General features: G+C 45.3%; 1 protein-coding gene across 1 annotated transcript; it reads left to right on the forward strand.

Annotated features, from left to right (window-relative positions):
- The first annotated feature begins 9,370 nt into the window (after positions 1 to 9,370).
- LOC128328281 (alcohol dehydrogenase 1-like) lies at positions 9,371 to 22,689 on the forward strand. The gene is made up of 9 exons (XM_053258118.1): positions 9,371 to 9,508; positions 10,766 to 10,867; positions 13,449 to 13,590; positions 14,174 to 14,261; positions 14,657 to 14,876; positions 14,995 to 15,255; positions 17,484 to 17,619; positions 17,782 to 17,920; positions 20,564 to 22,689. Exons 1-9 carry the CDS (start codon positions 9,491 to 9,493, stop codon positions 20,586 to 20,588), a joined length of 1,131 nt encoding a protein of 376 aa, XP_053114093.1. The 5' UTR covers positions 9,371 to 9,490; the 3' UTR covers positions 20,589 to 22,689.
- The last annotated feature ends 3,100 nt before the right edge of the window (positions 22,690 to 25,789 follow it).

Genomic DNA, 25,789 nt, shown 5'->3' on the forward strand with positions numbered 1-25,789 from the left:
ATACAGGGTTCTCAAACTTTGGGAAAAGTTATCAAATATGAAAGAGGAGGAGGAGGAGGAGATGTCATCTGACTTAGCCATATGAAAAACCATTCTGGTTGGGGATGAGAGGGCTGTAGTCCAGCAAAATCTAGGGATCTGAGTTTGAGAACCCCTGAGCTAATGAGATCTAGCAGAGGACGAGGTGTCTCAGCATGAGTTATAATATTATTAACACTGCAGCTGTAAAAGTTGGTTAGCTGATTCTCACTTGTCTAATTAAAAGTCATCCCCACACGTTTTTCACTCACAGAACCTGTTTGAAGTGGCTTTTGACACTCATGAAAGAGTGAATTGTTAACCAGTTGCCACATTGGAACCACACTTATGGTAGCTGCCATCATATCTTTGTTTAGACCCGGGCAGAAGTGGGACTCAAAACTGAAAAGCAGTTTCCTGGACCAGAAGTTAGTAAGGGGGTTGCCCCCCTCACCCCCCCCCACCCCCAGACACCCCCCAAAAACAATTTTGGGCAGCTCTCTAGAGCTCATTTCCAGGCAGCCCTTGCTGCTGGATAATGTTCATTTTGAGGAAGTGAAATGAACATTATCCAGCAGCAAGGGCTGCCTGGAAATGAGCTCCAGAAAGCTCCCCGTGGCCCCTGCCAGCCCGAAATTGGTATTTTGGGGTGGGTGGGGTGATTTTTATTAGTGATGCCTCATGGACCTCCACTGACCGGTGGTTGAGAAACACTGATCTAGCTGGCCAGTGGAACGCAGTAGCAACCATTGAGAATGACATTTGCCCTTATTCCCATTGCCCTCTTTTAGGTTCCGTTTCTTATAGCAGACTAGACTTGATGTGGGAGATTTGTGATTGGGTTTTTTCTTTGGTTAAAAGCAGCTACAGAAGCTTTCCCACACATAGGTTCCAGCTCTCAGGGTAAATGTTGAGCGAAGCCACTTCGAATTACACTCGCGGCACGAGGGAAGCAGCCCCTCCCCTCTGCTCTCGGGTTTTCTTTTTCTGCAGGTCCTCATCACATGCCTGCATGTCTTACTTCTGAGCTGAGGACTCTAATCGAATCTCAGCTCAGCCCAGAATTAAAAGCAGCAGCCACCACAGAAGCAAAAAAAGTGGGGGGACAGTGGAGGTTAGGGAAATGGGCCAGAGAGCCTCTCAGGCCAAAGGGTCTGGCCCCACCCGGCCCAGAGCAGGAGAAGGGAGAGACTCACTCACTCTGGCAGGAGGGGGGAACACCAGGAGTAGAAGCAAACACACGTACACTCACACCAGGGGGAAAGGTGTTTAAAGCAGAGGGGAGTGGGGTTGGGGAGCAGAAAGACAGGTGGAGGCGGGCGGGACTGAAAGCCAGAGAACAAACACAGCACAAGGCTGCAGGCGGACTCTGTCTCTCACCAGCAGAAGCAGCAGCCAACACAGCAAGCCAACGACCACAGCAACAGTGATTTTGCAAGGCCAGAGGCCAAGTCAGAACCAATTTCAAGACAGCTATTTCCAGAAATGCAACTCAAGGGTCATCATCTACTATAAAATTCCTGTCTTTGGCAGTGGAAGAATATTACAACTCTTCTTGGTCCTTGTGCTTAATGGGAAAACAGTGCAAGAAACCAAAGAACACAATGGTCCTTTGCTAAGGTGTACAGGTGAAACTCGGAAAATTAGAATATCGTGCAAAAGTCCATTAATTTCAGTAATGCAAATTAAAAGGTGAAACTGATATATGAGACAGACGCATTACATGCAAAGGGAGATAAGTCAAGCCTTAATTTGTTATAATTGTGATGATCATGGCGTACAGCTCATGAAAACCCCAAATCCACAATCTCAGAAAATTAGAATATTACATGGAACCAAGAAGACAAGGATTGAAGAATAGAACAATATCAGACCTCTGAAAAGTATAAGCATGCATATGTATTCAGTATTTGGTTTGGGCCCCTTCTGCAGCAATTACTGCCTCAATGCAGCGTGGCATGGATGCTATCAGCCTGTGGCACTGATGAGGTATTATGGAAGACCAGGATGCTTCATTAGCGGCCTTCAGCAATTCTGCATTGTTTGGTCTCATGTCTCTCATCCTTCTCTTGGCAATGCCCCATAGATTCTCTATGGGGTCAGGTCAGGCGAGTTTGCTGGCCAATCAAGCACAGTACGCTGTATACTTTTCAGAGGTTCGATATTGTTCTATTCTTCAATCCTTGTCTTCTTGGTTCCATGTAATATTCTAATTTTCTGGGATTGTGGATTTGGGGTTTTCATGAGCTGTACGCCATGATCATCACAATTATAACAAATTAAGGCTTGATTTATCTCGCTTTGCATGTAATGCGTCTGTCTCATATATCAGTTTCACCTTTTAATTTGCATTACTGAAATTAATGGACTTTTGCACGATATTCTAATTTTCCGAGTTTCACCTGTATGTCAGGACTGGTATAATCTGTCCTGTCTTGAGATAACTGAAGTTCTTCGTGGAACATACAAATGTCCAAAGTGTTGTGACTGACACACGTGACGGGGGGGGGGATCTTTGAAAAAGGCTACACTCTTTTCCTTTACACAGCCTTCACTATGATGCAACTTAGTAGTGATGCTAACTGAGGAGAATTAGAAATGCTTTGTTTTTAATAATGCTAAGAGTAAAGAATTTTTGTTACAATATCCTTCTCCAGTGTCTGTGACCCATTCCTCTATTTTTGGGATGCCGTCTGACAATTTGGGAGCTGCCCTGGTCCATTTTGGGCACTGGAGGGGTTAATAAAAGTACAATACTGGAAAAAGTTCAGGGCTAAAATTCTTTTCCAGCGTCTGCAGTTCATTTCACTGTTCTGGGGATGCAACTCGACAGTTGGGGTGCTGTTCAGGGTCGTTTCAGGCTGTTGCACGGTTCCGGTCCATTTTTGGCACTGAAAGGGTTAATAAAAGTGCAAGATTGGAAATATTTCAGTGCTGCAATATTCTTCTCCAGTATTCTTCTCATTCCACTGCTTTTGGGATGCAGTCTGACCGTTTGGGGGCTGTTCTGGGCTGTTCAGGCAGTTACACCATTGCAGTCCATTTTTAGCATGGAAGAGGTAACTAAAACTATGATATTGCAAATATTTATTTATTATTTATTTATTTATTTATTTGATTTATATACCGCCCTTCCGAAATGGCTCAGGGCGGTTCACAATTAAAACAACTTATAAAACAGTAAAAAGCTAAAACAAATTAAAACAATAAAACAGCTAACAATTTAAAACATTTTAAACAAAAATAAAACATTATCCCCAGACCCCAGCTCAAGAAAACATAGACTCAGTATAGAGGAAAAGGGCCACAACTTTGTTAACTATTACACACAGCATGACAGACTGGAACACCAGGTGATTAATCACCCTTAAAGAACAGTGCGGGCCAATAGAAGCAGGTCAGAACTCTGAAATCCTACCCAGCACCCTACTGGGGGGGAGACACCCTGGCTCGGGAATGGGCAGGTACATCCCACCCAATTCCTTCAAAGCCAACCCCCCCTTCTGTAAGAGAGGGTCTGGATACTTCTAGGCATTCGTCCACCCCGGACCGCACAGCCCAAAGGTTAGAGAAGTCCTGAAGCAGGGTTCATGGCAATCATTCTCCCCGTGCCGCACAGGCTACAAAGGAGCGATTAACCAAACACCCCTTTTACATATCCAAGGGTGCTCACCGATGTTCTAACCCTCAAATTGCCACCCCGCCCGCACTGTTCCTGCCATTGTGGTTGACCTAACTCTAAATACGCACCCAGGACACAGAACGGAGTAGGCGAAAAAACCCCCAACAGTGGCCAATGCGTTGGGAGCAAAAAATTCCTACTCGGCCCCGTCAGGCGGCCAGTCGCTAGACCCGCTCTGCACCGGGGAGGGAGGGAGGGGAAAGCCGCTTCTCCTGTGGTTGCCCGACCCCAACTGAAGAGAGAATGGAAAATGGAGGATGGGGCCGGGATCGGTCAATCCTGGCCGAAGCCCGGCCCTTGACCAAAGAGGTCAAACGGAACCCTTCCTGGGCTTCGCGCAGGACAGGCTGTGACAAACTCCCTCCCATCTGCACAAGGCGGGGGGGGGGGGTTATTAAGTCATTAAAAACACTAAATCAAGTTAAAAATTAAAAAATTAAAAGATTAAAATATATATATATACATACATATACATACATACACACAAACACACATACACATATATATACATATATATATATATACACACACACATATACATATATATATATATACACATATACACATACACACATATATACATTTTTAAAGCCCTGAAAGGCCAGGCCAAACAAATATGTTTTAAGGGCCCTCCTGAAGGCCAACAGAGAACTCGAATTACGGATTTCCGCAGGGAGCGCATTCCACAGCTCCGGAGCAGCCACAGAGAAGGCCCGCCTCCGAGTCGCCACCAGACGAGCCGGTGGCAACTGGAGACGAACCTCCCCAGATGACCTTAATGTGCGGTGGGAATCGTGCAGAAGAAGGCGCTCTCCAAGGTAACTTGGACCTAAGCCGTTCAGAGCCTTAAAGGTAATCACCAGCACTTTGTACCTTGCCCGGAAACATATCGGCAGCCAGTGTAATTGTTTCAAAATAGGTGTAATATGGTCTCTCCGGGTTACCCCAGAGACCAATCTGGCTGCCGCATTCTGAACTAACTGAAGTTTCCGAACAACGTACAAAGGCAGCCCCACGTAGAGCGCATTGCAATAGTCAAGCCGGGAGGTTACCAGCTGGTGCACCACTGTTTTGAGGTCATCCTCCTCAAGGAATGGACGCAGCTGTCGAATCAGCCGAAGCTGATAGAAAGCACCCCTGGCCACGGCCTCCACCTGAGAGACCAGGGTGAGGCCTGGGTCCAGGAGTACTCCCAAGCTGCGCACCTGCTCCCTTCGGGGGAGTGTAACCCCATCCAGCACAGGGAGATCTAACTCACTCCTCAGATTCTGAGCCCCCACAATGAGCACCTCCGTCTTGCTTGGATTCAGCTTCAATTTGTTCTCCCTCATCCAGCCCATTACTGCCTGTAGGCAGGCATTTAAAGACTGAGTGCCATTTCCTGAAGATGAAAAGGAGAAGTAGATTTGGGTGTCATCAGCATACTGATAACACCCAGCACCAAATCCCCTGATGACTTCACCCAGCGGTTTCATGTAGATATTAAAAAGCATTGGTGACAGAATGGAGCCCTGAGGGACTCCATATAACAGCTCCTGCTTTGAGGAGCGACTGTCACCAAGCTCCACCATCTGGGATCTGCCCGAGAGATAGGAACGGAACCACCGCAAAGCGGTGCCCCCTATTCCCAACCCCTCCAGGCGACCCAGAAGGATACCATGGTCGATGGTATCGAACGCCGCCGAAAGATCCAGGAGGACCAACAGAGTCACACTCCCTCTGTCGATTCCCCGGTAAAGGTCATCCATCAGGCCGACCAAGGCTGACTCAACCCCATAGCCCGTTCTAAAGCCAGTTTGAAATGGGTCCAGATAATCAGATTCCTCCAAAACCGCCTGGAGCTGGTTAGCCACCACCCTCTCGATTACCTTGCCCAGCCAGGGGAGATTGGAGATTGGCCTATAACTATCCATCACTGAGGGATCCAGGGTAGGCTTCTTAAGAAGAGGTCTAACTATTGCCTCCTTCAAACAAGAAGGCACCCTCCCCTCCCCCAGAGATGCATTTATGATATTAACCAGGCCATCTCCAACAATCTCTCCGCTAGATCGAAGCAGCCAGGTCGGGCAAGGATCCAGAGAACAAGTGGTAGGCCGCACCGCTCCAAGCAGTCTGTCCACGTCATCAAGAGTCACAGATTGAAACTGATCCATCCTAACACTGCAAGAGGGATTGCTAGATACCTCCCTCCCGGACCCTGCAGAAATAGTGGAGTCCAAGTCGGCCCGAATACAGGATATTTTATTTGCAAAGAACCCACTAAAGGCGTCACAGCAGAGTGTCTCCGGGAACTGATTTGAGGCAGAAGGAGCAGAAATTATACTCCTCACCACCTGGGATAATTCTGCCGTACGTGAGCCCGCAGACGCAATTCGCGCCGACCAAAATTGTTTTTTTGCCACACGCACCGCCATTGCATAGGTCTTCAAATGGGTTCTATGCTGCATCCTGTCAGATTCGAGCCGAGTTCTCCTCCACCTGCGTTCCAGTCGCCTACCAAGCCGCTTCATCCCCCGCAACTCTTCTGTATACCAGGGGGCCATCTTAGAAGCAGGCCTGGAGGGACGCTTAGGAGCAATAATATCTACTGCCCTGGTGAGTTCTCTGTTCCATGTTCCCACCATGGCCTCGATAGAATCACCGGCCGCACCAACATCGAAACCCTCCAAGGCCTTTTGGAAACCTGCTGGGTCCAGCAGCCTTTTTGGACGGACCATCCTAATAGGTCCGTCACCCCTGCAGGGGTGGGTTGCGTCCGCGATACCAACCTTAACCAGGTGGTGATCCGTCCATGACAATGGGGTAACCAACGGATTCCCCACCCACGGAACACCCCCCTGATCCGAACAGAAGACCAAATCCAGTGTGTGGCCGGCAACATGAGTTGGTTCAAAGATTAATTGGGATAGGCCCATAGTTGTCATGGCCGCTATGAACTCCTGAGCAGCACCAGACAAGCCAGCCCCAAAGTGGATATTGAAGTCCCCCAGCACCAAAAGCCTGGGAGACTCCATCACCAACTCCGCGACCAGCTCCGACAGCTCAGTTAGGGAGTCAGTTGGGCAGCGGGGTGAACGGTACACCAACAGAATCCCCAATCTATCCCTAGTTCCCAGCCTCAAAAATACACACTCAATATAGGTCAACTGTCTCACAGGGGCCCTGGTAAGGGAGATAGTATTTTTATGGACCACAGCCACTCCACCCCCCCGCCCACTTCCTCTAACCTGCTCCACAACAGAGTAACCTGGAGGGAGAAGCTGAGCCCACACTGGGCCACTCGCTTCCCCCAACCAGGTCTCAGTTATACACACCAGATCAGCTCCCTCATCCATGATTAGATCATGAACAATTTCGGTCTTATTTTGAACTGACCTGGTATTACAAAGGAGCAAGGTCAGGTTCTGTGGGTAATTGGTGCTGTTCCCCAAGGCCTGAGAGTTGTCAGAACAGTTGGAAGTAGAGATAGTCACTAAATTACCAATTTCTCTTCCCCTGTAACGGCCAGCTGTTCTGCCAGCGCCAATTCTTCTATTTCCCACCACTACAGCAATAGCCGCCCCCAGGCTGTCAGGCGCAGCCCCCGCATCCGCCCCCTTAGGAGAACCCAAACACATCCCGTCAACTAGGCCTGGCACAACTCAGGACAATAATAAAAGCAGCATTCATACCCCCCCCCAAAAGAAAGAGAAATCCACCCACAAACAACCCCCACCCCCCAGCCCTCAGTCCCACCCCCGAAGGCCCGGCCCCAAAGGCCCGGCCCCCTTTGGCGGCCGGCTTCGGCGGCCGCCTACAGGCAGGCCGCCGGCCACGCCGCCGGCATGTCTTCAGCAGTCTTTATAAGACTCTAGAGCTACCCAGCAGCCCCCTCTGCCACAAAGGGCTGCCGGCTGACACAGGTGTTAGTTGTCAGGCTTTCTGAAGACAGCGGCTGGTAGGCAGCTCCTCGTCAGGGTAAGATAGATAGAAACACAAACCCAGAGGGGCCAGATGTAAAGTCCGGGTGGTAAAGGGGGGGAGGGAGAGAGGAAAAGAGGGAGGGAGGAAAAGAGAGCCAAACCCTCAAGCCTTCTTCATCTCCTCTATATCCTCCTCCTCTATATCCTCCTCCTCCTCAAATATTTAAGTGCTACAATATTCTTCTCAAGTGTCGGCAGCACATACCTCTGTTCTGGGGATACAGTTTACGGTTAGGGGACTGTTCTTGGCTTTTTCACACTGTTCTGGCTGTGGAGGGGTTAATAAAAGTACAGTAGCCTGGTCTGTTTCAGGCTGTCACTTTTCCATTCAATTTTTGCCCTTGAAGAGGCTAATAAAAATGTAATATTGGAAATATTGAAAATAAGAGCAATATTAACCAGGCGAGCTGGTCTTGTGGTAGCAAGCATGAATTGTCCCTTTTCTAAGCAGGGCCCATCCTGGTTTGCATTTGAATGGGAGACTACATGTGTGAACACTGTAAGATATCCCCCTTAGGAGATGGGGCCGCTCTGGGAAGAGGATCCTCATGCTTGCATGCAGAAGGTTCCAAGTTCCCTCCCTGGCATTTCCAGATAGGGCTGGGAGAGAATCCTGCCTGTAAATTTGGAGAAGCCACTGACAGTCTGTGTAGACAATGCTCAGCTAGAAGGACCAATGGTCTGACTCGGTATTTATTATTATTATTATTATTATTATTACATTTATATCCCGCTCTTCCTCCAAGGAGCCCAGAATACTACATACTTGAGTTTATCTTTCACAACAACCCTGTGAGGTTAGGCTGAGAGAGAAGTGACTGGCCCAGAGTCACCCAGCTAGTTTAATGGCTGAATGGGGATTTGAACTCGGGTCTCCCCGGTCCTAGTCCAGCACTCTAACCACTATACCACGCTAGCTTCCTGTGTTCTTAAATACTTCAGTGCTAAAATATTAGTCTCCCTGCTAACTGAGCAAAGATACACCTTTTAAAGAGGTGATTCTCTTATATTTAGCAGGGGGAGAGCAACTGGCCCTATCCAGCCCCAACATAGCTTCCCTCCAGTGGCTGTTGCTGGTATCTGCCTTGTGTTAGTAGTAGTACGGTAGTAGCAGCAGCAGCAACAGCAACAGCAGCAGCGGTGTCTCTAACACATCCCACTGGTTTTGGCATCCAGTTAAATTTTTAAGGGTTTGTTCTGGCCTGTTATGTTCTGGTGTTTATCAAGTCCTTGAACCTATCGATCTTCTCAAGTAAATAAATGCCCACAGGGCTTAAAATTTGCATTTCTGGCAGCACAAACTGCAGTGCAAAGCTCTGAGAGGATTTATCCTACTCCTGTCTCTCATACTGCCACCCTCTGAATCTTCTTGTGTCTTTTCATTATTAATTATGGTGATTATTATTTTAAATACTGCTTTTAAAAATAAGCATCACAAGCCAGTTCACAATTACAAAATACATAAAAACAAAAAGAAAGAAAAAACTATGCGTAGTAGATAACGTAGTAGAAGAAAACAGCAATATATGACAAATTAATAGCATGAGCAGTCCAATGAAAACCAGCAACGTATCACACGCTTTCCAGTCTGGGAAAATTAGAAACATAACGGCATCTAGCAAACACCTGGGTTGCTAGCGCCTGCCCTGAACAACAGGGCAATTGACTACATTACCCAGAGTCCTTCGGGGCGTGACTACGGGAAGCACAGAGTCCTGATAAAGGAATTTGCATCCTACGAGCTGCTTGGAGCAGTGAGTTTCCAGTTTCCAATTTACTAAGATCGGCATTTGGGTGGAAATTCTCGTGTGCAAATTAGTATTCAAGCATGGACACTTCTGGGAAAGTAAGGAGAAAATAGTCTGTCTTCCGTACTGATGCAGTTGTTTAAAGGTTGCTTGCTTACTAGGGAGTAAGTGCCATTAACCTTATGGGGATTATTATTAAACATTATTATTACACATGCTGAGGATCGGCTTCGGCGGGTCTTGCAGACACAGAGTACTGACTCCTCCTCCAGATCTGGTTCTCACTGGAAGCTGGGAGGGTAGCAGAAGAAAGGCTGCATTGATTCATAAATTTGTTGGGTTTTGACCATGGATGTATATATACAGTATGTGTGGGTGTGTACCCATATATTAAAAATGTCTATATATAACACATAGTCGATGTAAAGGAACATCACTTACATATCTGTAACTATAAGTACATCTCTCTCTGTGTAGGCTCGCATGCAGACTAAATTACTCATGAGTAGTCCCATTTAAACTAGTCAGAAACTAACTTGTCCCATCCGTTTCAGTGGGACTGCTCATGAGTAATGTATTCTAGATGTCAACCACTATCTTTGTTTCCTCCAAAAAGCTTCCAAAGTGGTATGATACTGTGTGCATTATAAAGTAATAACATTGCAAGAAGATTTAAAAGACCTGGTGTACAAATGAAAACAAAACAGATCAGAAAATTGGTGGGGGGAAAGCAGCCAGGGATCCTGCAACTCTTAAAAGTGGTGGCTTTCTTAGGTGTGCGAAAAAGACCTGTCCCTGTTCAGTCTCCACACAGCATCTCTGCAGTGGATGTTGCTGGTGTCTTCCTTGCGTTTCTCTTTCGATTGTGAGCCCTTTGAGGACAGGGAACCATCTTCTAATTCCTTTTGCCCCTTTGAGAATTCTTTTATTGAAAAGTGTTGTATACATATTCTTAATAATAACAATAAAAATACTTCTGATTTGCTTATTTAGTACAAAAAGTGTGTTAGGCCTTGGCTGCCAGGATGGAACCCAGAGATTGACCCTATATATTTAAAAATTCCCCAGTGAAGTGGGAGACATGATGCCCATAGCTTCTCTTCCTCATCCCACCCTTCCTCACCTGCTGAAATGAGCAGGATTTCAGGTATTCTAGGACCTGCAACTTTATACCCTGGTGTCCGGGTGCTTGCCTTTGATTCCATCTATTTTTTGCCTTGCATAGCAGGCTGGCAGAGTGGAGTTTTAGTATTTAATATTTGTACTTTTAATTTGTAAACCGCTTTGGGATTATTTTAATGAAAAGTGGTATAGAAATGGAACAATAAAATAAATATCTGGTTTTGCTTTGACAGATTATAAAATGCAAGGCTGCTGTTGTCTGGGAAGTGGGTGCACCTCTTTCTATTGAAGAGGTAGAAGTTGCTCCGCCCAAGTCTCGAGAAGTCCGCGTAAAGGTAAATAACTGGTTCCCAGCAGCTTTCCATGTTTCTCCAACCTGTGAATTATTTTTTTCCTCTGTTGTCCTTCCTGTTTCTCAAGCCGGTTGTGAAATGGTTGATTGGATTTTGTTACACATAAGGTCTGAGAGGCTCAGGGAAGACTAAAGGAGAGGAGAGCTGGTCTTGTGGTAGCAAGCATGACTTGTCCCCTTAGCTAAGTAGGGTCAGCCCTGGTTGCATATGAAAGGGAGACTAGAAGTGTGAGCACAGTAAGATACCCCCCTCAGAAGATGGAGCCATTCTGGGAAGAGCATCTAGGTTCCAAGTTCCCTCTCTGGCATCTCCAAGATAGGGCTGAGAGAGATTCCTGCCTGCAGCCTTGGAGAAGCCACTGCCAATCTGTGAAGACGATACTGAGCTAGATAGACCAATGGTCTGACTCAGTATATGGCAGCTTCCTATGTTCTAAAGCTTGAGTAGAATTTCATTTACCTTTAAGTTGGAAGTTGGTTGCAGCATTCGATATGGGACTTCATTCATTATGGTGATACATAAGGGCAGAGAGCTGGTGCTGTGGTAATGAGCTTGAACTGTCCTCTTTGCTAAGCAGGGTCCACTTTGGTTTGCATTTGGATGAGTAAGCACTTGTGAGTACTGTAAGATGTTCCCTTTAGGGGATGGGGCCACAGGTCAGTGGAGGAGGATCTGCATGCTTGTATGCAGAAGGTCCCAGGTTCTCTCCCTGGCATTTCCAAGATAGGGCTGAGAGAGCATCCTGCCTGCAACCTTGGAGATGCTGCTGCCAGTCAGTGTAGACAATACTGAGCTCGTTGGACCAGTGGCCTGACTCGGTAGAAGGCAGCTTCCTATGTTCCTGCAATTTAAGGAGGCTAGCCTATACATGTAGCAAAACTATCTGGCAAAATACTGAGGCTGTAAAATGGACAGCATCACTTCAGACTTCTGCCTGAAGTAGAGGATACCATTTTTGAATGCTCTTCCATGAACACATCCCTGAAAAATATTCTAGCCTAGCTTTGTCCCTTCTGTACTCGTTTGAACTCACAAAGGTATATAAATAAATAAATAAAATACATTCCAGTCCTTTGAACCACCTCATTTCACCACATGCTGCTGCCTGTGTAGACCCAGCCTTCATATCACAGCATGGCTATCATGTCATATGTTTCCTTGGTCCTGTTGTTCATCATTGGCTACTGGAGGTAAAGAAATAGGAATTATTCCAGTGGTGTGCATCGATTGCAGCGGGGAAGAGAAGAATTCAACACAGGGCTGCCTATTTTGGTGGCGTCCCTGGGTCAAGCATAACATCTGCTTCTGCCCTAGCAGTGAAGTGAATGGCTGAAGCAGTTCCTTGTTTGCAGAGTATGCGTCTTATTCTTGTTTTTTTATTTTGTTTATTTTTGAGATCTCTCAGGAACTTTCTGTTTGACTAACCTGGGCACTTTATGTCTTTTGCCACAAGGGATTTTAACAATGATAAGAAGCTATAATCAAGAGTTGATTGTTGATTTATTATGATTTTTGAAATTTTAATATAATCTTATTTTTAACCATCGGTACATATTGGGGTGAACTGTACCACATTTGAGAAGGAAAAAGATCATAAAGTTTTGTGTTCCGTGTTCTGCAACTCCATCTTCCAGATTGGAACCAACCTTAATGAGGTTAAGTGCCCTGTGGTGTTTCATCTAAAGGTGCCATTTTTATTAATACGAATATTGGAGTATTGACAACCCTTGTTGAATTGCATGGGGAAATGAAAGTACTGTGCACTTACAGTGCTAGGGGTCAAAGAGACCCCTCAAAATGCCATTGTAAATCTGTAAGCATGCTTCTTGTCTGTAGCTGCTTAGACCAGTCTTGGGGCGAGGAACATTATTAAAACAGGCCAGGATCACACATAGCATGGAATTGGTGGTTCAGCCAAGCTGCTGCTTCTGGTCTTGGATATGTCGAGATTGGTGGGTGCATATGAACTCACCATCTTGGCATATTCTCCCCTTCTTGAGACATGGAAACCAACATCTGTTCCTCACTTCAGATCTAAGTTACAGATTTCAGGTTCTGTGCATCGAGTAGGGTGGAATGTGCCAAAATTTGTCATGTGATATGAACCCACCAATCTCGGCATATACTTCCCAGGACGGGAAGTAGGGCTTGCATGTGTGCTCAGTGCTGTGACAGCTCAGCCAAACCGCTGGCTTCATGTTCATGTGAACCCAGCCACATTGTGGCATTTGGTCCTTAGCTGCTGCAAAACTAGCTGCCTTTTTGACTTCAGGGGAATATGCTTAGATGATTGAGGGTGAACCAGATTATTCTGCTTGACCGGGGAAATCGCTGCTCATCTGAATGGAAGAAACAAGCAGCACTCTGAACCTCTGCCTTGTACATCAGAGTGATAGAAGTGCTCTATGCCCCCCCCACCCTGTATTACTCTGTTGGAGTGCATCAGATTGGCCTCATCAGTATAGGGGCTGAGCAACATTTCACTGGGCCCAAGGCAAATTCATCACATGTTGCCCTTATAACATTCTCTCTGGAGCTGACCTGTCTTTTTGTTCCCTTACAGATAATAGCCACTGGGATATGTGGAACAGATGACCATGTCCTGACAGGTTCTTTCCCTGAAGTAGACTACCCTGTCATTCCTGGCCACGAAGGAGCTGGCATTGTGGAAAGCATTGGCACGGGAGTGACTTGTGTGAAACCAGGTTTGTAGAAGATCAGAGCTAGCATTTTAAAATGCTTTTAAAGGGCCTCTAAAATGTCATGGGCAGTGCAGTTACAGGAAGTCTGGGCTTGTGTACAAGCGTTCCTTCTCCTTTGCACCTTGGGGCAGTTTAGTTTGCTTCCAGGTTCAGGTTTAGTTTGCTTCCAGGTTCAGAGGCAGTACCTCTCAATACTGATTGCTGGGGAGCAATATCTAGAGAGAGCTTAGTCGTTCTCTTCTTCTTGTGGGCTTCCCAGAGGCATCTGGTGGGCCACTGTGGGATGGGAGGATGCTGGACTGGATTGGCCTTTGGTCTGATCCAGCAGAAATAGACTTTTTTCTGGGTGATACTCCTTGTGGTCACAACTTGCTGCCACTTGGTTCAGCCATTTTCTTGAGCTTTTCCCCAAGATACAGTGAGTTGCAGTCTTTATTCTTGTAGCTGTTTTCAAGAGCCTGTTCTATCATAGTAAAAGCACCAGGAAAATTCCATTGGTGCTGATTTTGCTGAATAAATATGGCTGTTGAAATACAATCTCTTGGTCAGGGGATGCTCCTAGATTTCCTTTCCCTTTGATTTCTAGGAGACAAAGTGATCCCTCTTTGCCTGCCCCAGTGTGGAGAATGCAGCTCGTGTCTGAAATCTAACACCAACTGTTGCTTGAAAACCCAGTGAGTTTTATGGAAGGGAGGCAAGCTGATCTTAAACTGTCCCCTTTGCTAAGCAGCATCTGCCCTGGTTGTATTTGAATGTGAGCATTGTAATGTGAGCATTGTAAGATATTCCTTTAGGGGATGGGGATGGTCTGGGAAGAGCACCTGCATGCTTGCATGCAGAAGCTTCCAAGGTCCCTCCCTGGCATCTCCAAGATAGGACTGAGAGACTCCTGCCTGCAACCTTTGAGAAGCTGCTGCCAGTCTGTGTAGACAATACTGAGCTAGATGGACTAATGGTCTGGCTTGGTATATGGCAGCTGCCTATGTTCCCTTGTATTTTTTTCTTGATTTCTGACAATGTGTGGCAGCATGGCTTTTGTTATTGACAAGTCTGGGACTCTCTCAAACAGCCTTTGTGAACCACAAAACCTGATGCCAGACAAAACCAGCAGGTTCACCTGCAAAGGAAAGCAAGTCCACCATTTCCTTTGGATTAGCACTTTCTCGGAATATACAGTCATGCCTGACTCTACCATTGCTAAAATTGACGATGCTTCCCCCTTGGATAAAGTCTGTCTATTTGGCTGTGGTTTTTCCACTGGTTATGGGGCTGCCATCAATACGGCCCAGGTGAGGAATTGTGCATTTACTTCACTAGTGCTTCTTGGCAATCTGTTAACTCTGTTTAATGGATAACTTATTCTCCAGCCTGCATCTGGGATTTTGACATGGTCCCTTTTTTCTGCAGGTCACACCGGGTTCTACCTGTGCCATCTTTGGCTTGGGAGGAGTCGGTCTTTCTGTGATCATGGGATGCAAAGCAGCTGGAGCTTCCCAGATCATTGGGATTGATGTTAACCAAGAAAAATTTGGAAAAGCTAAAGAACTGGGAGCCACCAAATGCCTTAACCCTCATGATTTTGAGAAGCCCATTCAGGAGGTGCTGGTGGAAATGACCGGTCATGGGGTTGACTATGCATTTGAGGTTGTTGGATGCTTGGATACATTGGTATGTCCTGTATTTTGACTAGTAGCTTCTGGCTCCATCCCATGATTACAGGTGTACAACATTTCTGGAAGCGGTGCTGAGGAACAGTGTTGTTCAGATTTTATACCTTTCAGACACTTCTTTCCACATCAGTTTCTCTGCCCGGTGAACCCCTACACAATTATTACAAAACCCTTGCATTTTGTAGAGTGTGCTAGGGTGCACATACAGTTCGGCACGTATGCTGGCAAGTTCTGTTAGTCCTCACCGTTACTTTGCATCAACTGAGAGGGTGCCTGGAACACACCTAGCTTTCCCCTGAGATTGCAGGGGTTGATCAGTAATAATGGGCAAGCTGTTGTTCAGGGAAGACTGTCCACCACTACTGATCTTCTCATTGAGGAACGCTTGACAGTTTTTCAGGGAATGGGGCAGTGTAGTCTCATTCAGACGTAATGTCAACTCAGTGGTTCAGCACTATATAAGTGAATCTTTCGGGACATACAATGCACACCCTCAAGATGATCAGGCCAAGAACTGACCCCATATCCTGTTCCCCACAGGAACTAGCTAGTTGCTTCTGGGAAGCCTTCAAGACAGAGAGGAAGACATACCTCCTCTCCCACGATTGCTCCCTTGCAACTGGTATTCAGAGGCACATAGCAATAGCAATAGCACTTACATTTATATACTGCTCTATAGCCGAAGCTCTCTAAGCGGTTTACAATGATTTAGCATATTGCCCCCAACATTCTGGGTACTCATTTTACCGACCTCAGAAGGATGGAAGGCTGAGTCAACCTTGAGCCCCTGGTCAGGATCGAACTTGTAACCTTCTGGTTACAGGGCGGCAGTTTTACCACTGCACCACCAGGGGCTCTGGTTGCCCTTGAGGTAACATTGCCCTTGAGGTAGCATTAAATCATCAAGTCCAGTAGCCATTGATAACTTCTCCTCCTTCTCTGTTCATGTGCTGTGCTGTGAATCCATCTCTCCCTACCTGGTTTGCAGCAAACCAAAGATTCATGCAAACCAGCAAACTATGGGTTGCACTTGCCCCTCAGTCTAGAATTTGAAACCACACTTTCCAATCCCAGTTTGCAAGATAAGCACAATTCATATTTTTCTTGTTTTGAGAAAATGGCAAACTATGGTTTGCCTCAAGCCAGGAGTGGAGGAAGGGAGTCACAGTACAGAAGGAGAGGAGTAAAAGGGGAAGGAGAGAGTGTGCGAGCCAAAAAGGCCCAAAGGGCTCATTCATATAGAGCCTAACCATGGATTGGCATTCTGTGTGAATCAGCCTGGTATGTTTTTCAAGAACAGTGGCTTTCAGTCAGAGTTTACTTTTGTGAAGCTGTGCGTTTAATTTTTGCTGTGTTTGTATTGCACTCTGTCTCTGAGGAACTCAGTGTAGTGGCCTTGTCTCCCATTGCAGCTAGGGATGATGGGGGTTGTAGTACAATGTCTGAGGACCTGAGGGTCAGGTAAGACCTGCATTCCTCCTGCTAAAGTGACCCACTCACCCCTGTGAAACTATTCAGCTGGGGCAGCTTGAAATGTTTCAGCACCTCGAAATAGAGGCACCAAAATGCTTCAAGCACACATCCCTAATATTGAACACATGTGGATTGTATGGAGGGGCTGGTAGCTGAATTCCTGCTGGGTAAATGTCACAGTCAGGACTGGCCTCAGAGTGGTTGCTTACCTGTATAGTATCATGTTTGGCATGGAGCCTGTACAGGAGGATTCTGGGTGTGCATGGCCTGCACAATCTGAATGTGCACTGGATGCATCTTTCAGAACAGTTGTGGAAAAATTGGGGGGTTTCCAGATGGCAACGAAATGCAGGTTCTGCAAAGTTCTTGTGTAAGTTCCAAGTGCAATTTTGCTCATCATACAGACTTTCCTTCCCAGTGCAATCGTACTACCATCTGTACATGTCAAACAAGGACCTTGCATGATTTTCTCGGCGCCATCTGCTGGCCAGGCCTTGCATTCCAAAAAGAATCTGTCCCATTCCCCAGTCGCCACAAAGCAGTACAGGTGGACCTTGCTATATGCGGATCCAGCATTTGCCGTCGGGTGATTGATACCCGACCTCGGCATACACGGAAAAAACCCGGCCCACTAATTCCATGTACCCCTGGGTTGTAGGCAGCTGGAAGTGACCGCGGAGGAAGAGTCCTTAGTGTCTTAAAAATGCACTACTCATTTATATGGCAGAATCTGGTTTTTCTTTCTTTTATTAGATAGCTGCTCTGGAATCTTGTCATATAGGTTGTGGAGTCTGTGTCATGGTTGGTGTACCTCCTTTAGGCTCTCGCCTCTCCTTTGATCCTATGCTGCTTTTTACTGGACGCACCTTAAAAGGGAGTTTTATTGGAGGTAAGTGTAAATTTTTATTTGATAGGCCACTGCACCAAGCAAAACAACAACCAATCCAGTTTAAATAAATAAACAAACCAACAAACCAAAGCCTCGTCACATAAAGCTTAATACATTAACCACTAAATAAAGCATTGACTTGACTCTGTGTTTATTTTTCAGGCTGGAAAATGAAAGATGCCATCCCTCAACTGGTGTCCAGTTACATGGAGGCAAAGTTTAAACCAGACGTTTTGATAACCCACACTTTGCCATTCAGCAAGATAAGTGAAGGGTTCAATTTGCTTCGTGCTGGAAAGTGGTGAGTTTTCTGACTCATTGATAGTTTGCTTTTTAACAGTGCCACTTCAGTGCCGAATGAAATACACCACTGTCTATCAAAACAAATTGTAACTGCTTTGTAGGTGAGGCCTGTTGTTGACTGGACAAAGTCATATTGCATAGATTAATTATTTATTTATTTATTTATTTATTTATTTATTTATTTATGAATTTATATACCGCCTTTCATTAAAAACAATCTCAAGGCGGTTTACAAAAGTTTAAAAAAACATACAATAAAATGACAATAAAAATATTAAGCCAAAAAATATAAAACCAAATTTAAAATCTATAAAATACAAACATAAAAACTATACATGGGTAAAAACACATAGAAGCAGCAATAAAAACAATCATGTAAAAGCCTGGATTAAAAGCCAAGATTTAACAAGCTTTCTAAAAACTGTGATGGAGTCCAAGGAGCGAATGGCCACTGGGAGAGCATTCCAAAGTCTGGGGACAGCAATAGAGAAGGCCCTGTCCCGAGTGCACGATAGCCGAGCCTCCCTCATTGGAGCCTCCCACCTGGACCAGAGCCCCCTCAGATGACCTTGTCAAGCAGGCAGCAACCCTTGGGAGCAGGCGGTCCCTCAGGTACAAACGGCCCAAACCGTTAAGGGCTTTATAGGTCAAAACCAGCACCTTGAATTGGACCCAGAAATGAACTGGTAGCCAGTGCAACTCTTTCAGAATGGGTGTGATGTGCTCCCATCAGGCAACTCCGGATAAAAACCCTAGCTGCTGCATCTTGCACTAGCTGCAGTTTCCAAATATTCTTCAAGGGCAGCCCCACGTAGAGCACATTACAGTAATCCAGCCGTGATGTGACTAAGGCATGGGTAACCGTGGGCAGATCTGCCTTCTCGAGAAAGGGATGCAGCTGGCGCACTAGCCGAAGCCGTGCAAAGGCACCCCTGGCCACCGCCTCCACCTGAGCTTCCAAAAGCAGAGCCGGGTCCAGTAGTACCCCCAAGCTGTGTACTTGCTCCTGTAGATTGCACTTACAGGAAACTTTAACAAATTAAATATATTTAATATAATTTTTTATTACTGTACTTGCAAAGGGGAAGTAAAAGAACAGTTTGAAATATGTAGGATTTCAGCTTCAAACATTATTAATTTTATTAAATAATGACCATACATGATAAATTTAAATCATAGTAAATTTGAATCTGAGAAAGAACTACTTTTCTTGGGCATAATGTCATTTTGTAATTATTGATCTGATTACTCAGTGTTAAAAATATGTTGAGAGCAATAACCATTAATATGATGATTATATTCAGAATTTCTTTTTAAAAATTCAAAAAACATTTAAACCTTTCCTCAACCATATTCTGGTGTAAAAGGTAGTGCATTCAGCTAACTTAAGTGGCAAGGTTGTTCATGCAAAATGTGGTACCTGTATGTAATCAGGAAGTATATTCAGAATTTCTTCTTTTAAAAATATTTTTTAAATTACTTTTTCATCGAGCATATTCTGGTGTAAAAAGTAATGAATTCAGCTAACTTCAGTGGCAGGTTTGTTTCTGCAAAATTTGGTGTCTGTTGGTTATCGAGAAATGACTTTATTTTCACATAAGCAATTCCCTTCATGCCAGAGGTGTCTGGTTGAGCACGATGGGAAGCAAGATCCTGGACTCTTGGTCTCATCCAGTAGGGCTCTTCCTGTGTCTTAAACCCTTTGACATAGTGAGACGAGTCTCACAATCAGTGAGACTCGCCGAGAGCGGGTTTGCGGGGAGATCGGGCTTAGCCCACTTTCTCCGCAGATGATCATTCAGGATTGGCTGCCCACACGACTGCCGGCTCCGTGGGGATTGAGGGCCACACGGCCCTCGGAAGTTCCAGGATGTCCCACGCAAGTGCACGGGGCATCCTGGAGAGACCCCCAGGGCTGAGAGGCTTGTTCCTGTCTTTCTTCTCTCTGTGTGCAGGCTTCTTGCCTGCCTCAGCCATCTAGCATTCGGTTAGTAGGAGGAAGGAGAAGGATTTCAGAAAAGCAGCTTGTCTAGCAGAGAAGAGCAAAACAAGGCCATAGGACTGCGGAGAGAAGGGGGGGGAAGCTACTGCATTTTAAAATCGTGGGGAGTATATGCCCCTCCTTCTGTTCTCTAGCTCAGAAGAGACCTGTGTTTTTAAATGCTGGTCATGTGTGTATATTATCTAGACCACAGGAATTTTAAGTTTCACTTTCCCTCTCTCAATGAGCGCTTCAACTCACATCCTTCTCCCCTTTATCTAATTAGCAAAAGCTAAGGGGACAAGTCATGCTTGCTACTACAAGTCCAGAATTCTTCCCTTGCCCGGTAGGGAGCCAGTTATCTGCAGCATCCTGTCACACAGCGAGTGGAACTTCACTTGAACCACGGAAACAATTTGGATACTGGTGGGGGGAGGGGCAAACACGGTACTGGCCACGTTGTTACAAACAAGGTGAAAGAACAGTTCCGTGTCTTTGCTGGGAGTTGCCATCCTTGCCTTTCTCAATTTGTGAGCAATGTCTGCCAGCCATGTCTTGAGAAAGGAATTAATCATATGAGTGTCCAAAAGTGCAATTACTCTCTCCTTCCTTTTTTCTGCAAAAGAGTTTGTAATGTTAATCCTATTCTTTCTTTTCCAGTATTCGTATTATCTTGTTGTTTTAAACGCCTGGCATAGGAAGCTACCCAGATGCCTTCAGTCATGAAGAATACTCTTTCTCAACTACTCTTGTTGTCCCAGCAGAAAAATCACTGGAAAACTATGTGAAATGTATACTCCCCACCCGCAAGAAAAGTTTTTTTTTTTTTAAGCAGCATAGTGCAGGGATTCTCAACGTTGGGTCCCCAGATGTTGAGAATCCCTCCCATAAGATTCTCCCATAATCCTCAGCCCTAGTGGCCTTTGGTTGGGGATTATGGGAGTTGAAGTCCAATAACATCTGGGGACCCAACGCTGAGAATCCCTGGCAAAGTGTATTTCACTGAGAACTGGTTTTAGTTGGCTCTGGATGCTTACAAATGCAAAGTCATGCTCTTGGTTCTCTGTCATGCAGAGAGCACATGATCTAAAAACATCTGTGTACTCAGACTTGAGCAAAGCCAGCCTACAGAATGCTGTGTTATCTAAAATGATTTGGGCTGTGTTCTCAAAATGAGTGGTGTGGCTTAAGAAGCTAATTGAGCCCTGTGCACATTGGTGGAGCATGATGTGAGAACCCAAACTTTCTGGGCAATCCCAGTAGAACCGCTGCTGCTAAATAGCATTTAACCAGAATCGATGTTCCATGGGTGCATGCAGCACTCTGCAATTCTGATTAACTCTTTAACTGCACTCTTCATCATCATGAGAGGATGGCCTCGGTTGTCCTGGAGGAATCCTGACATCACAATTGCAGGCACATTGGGGATAACTCAGTGCTTGATTTCTTTGTCTTGAGATCAAGCATTTTTTCAGTCTTTTGACTTGCTGAGGTCACTCGTATAATCAAAGACAGTGTTCTACCCAGGTTTGGGAGCTGTGGGTGCTCCCAACTTTTGATTATGTGGAAGCTGCTTCCACACAATAACTTCGACCCAGGTTTTCCTCTTCCCTTGCTTCCACACAATCAAAAATTTGGAACATACACAGCTCTCAAATCCAGGTAGAAAACAGTTTTTGATTGTTTGAATGATCTCGCTCAAACTGTATGGTGAGCATGGGTAACTTTGGGGGCAATTGTGCAGATCAAAGAACAAATGGTATAATCCTTATTTTGTTTTTTGAGGCACGAGAGCTTTCCATATCAGGCCTTTTTGGAATCTGGCATAGAAGAGCAAGCTAGGTTTGTGAGAGATAACTTTGAAGGTAATTGTCTGGTATAAAATACAAATATTTACTTCTCAGTTAGGAGATCAAAGGAGGTTTGAATGCCTCATTTCTGATTTTTTTTTTTTAAATGGGGGAGGAGAAAATGGATAATTCTTGTAAATATAATGCTTGAATGTTTTGCTTTCTCTATTGCAAATAAATGTTTTATAGGAAATCTGTGGCCAGCAAGTCTTAACAAAAGCTATCCTTGTGGGCACACTTGTTTTTCAAAAACCACTGCAATCTCATGAGCTGTGAATGCATGCTTAGTGCTGCTCCACACACACTGCCATGCATAATTGACTTGGTCAGTGTGTATTCTAGAGCTGTCTGCCCACTGAAAGTTCATTGTCAGCAAAGCAAATAGTATCTGTATAAAATTTGCATATAATTAAAACCATAGTTTGATGAAAAAGTGTATTAGGCAGGATCCAGATTAAGCTGGTCATGACTAAGTTCCATTGAAGTCAGTGGGGTTGAAGCTAGTCATGACTTAACTGTCTCGCTGATTTCAGTGGTGCTTAGCCATGAAAACTTAGTCAAGATCAGGGCTGTATCACTTCAGCCCTCCAGCTGTTTTTGGACCACAACTCCCATCATCCCCAACCACAGTGGCTGATACTCAGCTATGGCGGACGTTGTAGTCTAGCATTCATAGGAAGGCCAATGTTGTACAGCCTTGGTTTAGATCCTGACCACTTTATTTGTTCTCACATGGCACATCTGTCTGTATCAGCAGACACTTTCCCAAGAGAGGCATTCCCTTCTGTGGGAAAGCGAAAGGAATACCTCTTCTAAAATGGTGCCTACTATCTCCTGCTTGTATAAGTACTCATCTTAATTAACTTTATAAAAATGTGTTGGTGGGGTGAATTTTTAGTCATTTAAAAAGGTTTTAAATCCATCAATTGGGGACAATTGATCAATTAAAGATTTGCAGCACTGTCATTTTACTAACTCTAGCATCTCCTGACCTTTTGAGAGCAACACCACAGCTACCCTCTCCTAATTTGAGACCAAACTATGCCACAGTGCCACCCTTGTGGCAGGGTTGGGTTGCTGCCAAAGTGAGGATGGGGGAGGTTTATAGCACAGAGTGGGGAGATGGACCTTTCCTCTTTACAACGGCAAACCAAACCCACACCCTACTTTTTAGTAGCTCTTTTTCTCCCATTGTGGCTCTGTGATGGGAAGGAATCCCTTCTTGGACAAAAAGGAGTTCTAAAAGGGAGTGGGAGAAGTGCTGGTGAGGGGAGATTCACCTACCCCCACCTGTGCTTCTTAGCGAGTTGACAGGGATGGGGCCGTAGCTCAGTGGTAGAGCATCTGCTTTGCATGCAGAAAGTCCCAGGTTCCATCCCCACATCTACAAATCAGGCTGAGATGGACTGAACCTTGGAGAGCTGTTGCCAGTCTGTATACAATACGGAGCTAGAGGGGCCAAGGGTCTAGCTCAGTATGAGGCAGTTTCCTAGGTTCCTACGTTGAGTCAGGTCATACCATGTCATGTCTAGTTTCCACCTCAGGTGGGGGAAAGAGTGATTGGGGCTCAACTGTAAAGCAAGTGCTTTCAGGGTGGATAAAATAGGGCTGTGCAAAAAATTTCGGGCACAGATCAATCTGTGCCCGAAACGAGCAATTTCGGGTGATTCGGGGCCGAACCGAATCACCCCCGATGCCCCCCCGATATTTTTCGGAAAAATTCAGGTGATTCGGCTCATGACCGATTTTTTTTTGGGAATTTTTGAAGTTTTAGTGACTTTGGGGCAGTTCGGGGGCATAGCATGGGATCTGGGCAAAAAGAGTGGGGTGGGGTGGTAGTGCCTAATGGGTGCAGGCTACCACCCCAATTTCAGGGGGATTGGGCAAAGGGCTGATTTTTGCGGAATTTCTGAAGTTTTCGTGTCTTTGGGGCAGATTGGGGCAGAAAGTGGGGCCCGGGGCAGGAGAGTGGGGTGGGGTGTTAGTGCCTAATGGGTGGAGGCTACCATCCCAATTTCAGGGGGATTGGACAAAGGGCTGGTTTTTTGGGAATTTTTGAAGTTTTGGTGTCTTTGGGGCAGATTGGGGGCAGAAAGTGGATCTGCCCCAAAAGAGTGGGCTGGGCTGGTAGATAGTGCCTAATGGGTGGAGGCTACCACCCATCCCCAATTTCAGAGTGATTGGGCAGAGGGCTGAATTTTGGTGAATTTCTGAGGTTTTTCTTCATAAGGTGCAGTGTGCTAGATTGATCCATTCATCATATTCTTAGTAAATGAGAGTGTGAAAAAGTGAAAGTGGGGTCATGAGAGTTGTTTAATTGAAAAAAATCTCATTTGCTATCATAGAATGAGAATTCACACCTCAGAAAATAAGGGAATAACATCCCTTCAGAAAAACTTCTGAGGGGACCGGTGAAATTGGGGACGGGTGGTAGCCTCCACCCATTAGGCACTATCTACCAGCCCACCCCACTCTTTTGGGGCAGATCCACTATCTGCCCCAAAGACACCAAAATTTCAAAAATTCCCAAAAAATCAGCCCGCTGCCCAATCCCCCTTAAATTGGGGTGGTAGCCTGCACCCATTAGGCACTACCACCCCACCCCACTATTCTGCCCCAGGCCCCACTTTCTGCCCCAATCTGCCCCAAAGACATGAAAACTTCAGAAATTCCCCCAAAATCAGCCCTTTGCCCAATTCCCCTGAAATTGGGGTGGTAGCCTGCACCCATTAGGCACTACCCCCCACCCCAATATTTTGCCCCTGGGACCCTTCCCCCCCCCGAATCAATTCGGATTCGGATTAAATCCGAATCCGAACCGAATCAAGGGTGATTCAGGTGGCCCATATTCGGGCACAAAACAGAACAGGGGTGATTCGTTTCGGGTCCCGAACCGAATCACTGAAAATCCAAATTGCACACCCCTAGGATAAAAATCAATGTTGTTTTTTTTAAAAAAGAATGATAAGCAAAATCAGGGTTTTTTTAATTTACATCGGATTTTTTAAAATAAAATGCTTTTTGAGGAAAAAATCTATCTAAAGATAGTTTTCTATTTAAGATAAAGGTAACTCATCATGAAATAAAGATTAGTTTTTAATTATGTAGCATGAGGCCGTATATATGCAATGTTTAAATTTTTTGGTAAATGAATTCCATTAATCCATTCACAATGTCATGCTCTTCCAGAGGTTTCTGTAAGATTATTTTGGGCAATGTTTCTATCTAGAAGAGGACCAAAAATGAAGCCTTCATCTGGTTGTAAATATTAAAATTATACCAGCAAGAATGAGTCTTTATATAAAAAACCATGGTTTAAATCTAGTATTACTGACTAGTGATTTAAATCATGATTTCAATAAAATCCACCCTGAGTTTTTTGAATGCAGAATTTCTCAGGTCTTAATCCCTGGCATCTCCAGTCAGGGCTGTGAAAACTCCCTATCTGAAGTCCTGGAGAGCCTCTCCCAGTTGGTGTAGACCAGCGCCGCATTTCTGCCATTGTGGCTGGGGGTGATAGGAACTGTGTAATCCAACAGCATCTGGGGTGCCAAGGTTGGGAACTATTACTCTGGCCTATATTTTTGGACTATGCTGGATTATGGAGGCTCACACTGGAAAAGGAACAATGGACCGGAGATTGAACCAAATGGAAAAATCTAACATTTTTGTTGTGTACTATGAAAAGACTCTAGCAGAGAAGCCAAACTTAGGATAACTTTGCTTGAAGAAAGGGGCCTCTGAACAAGAGAGGTAGGCACAACCTGGCACCATATAGCCAAAGAGAGTCTGTGGATATTAAGGCAGCAGATAAATCATTGGGGGTTATAGGTCTTAAAATGTATGTGGAATCTGGAAGATCCCTTTCATAGGCGCCTTGTCAAAAATAGTATATGGTTCTTGGTACTCTACTGAGATGAAGAAGAGGAATTATCACACTGATGGTAGCTGTGAACTGGGAGAGTAAACAAGCCCTGTCAAAGGTGGGAATTTGATTTTTGATGGAATCTAGGTTGCGATGATTAATACAGAATAT

The sequence above is a fragment of the Hemicordylus capensis genome, chromosome 5 (assembly GCF_027244095.1).
Source record: "Hemicordylus capensis ecotype Gifberg chromosome 5, rHemCap1.1.pri, whole genome shotgun sequence".
NCBI lineage: Eukaryota > Metazoa > Chordata > Lepidosauria > Squamata > Cordylidae > Hemicordylus > Hemicordylus capensis.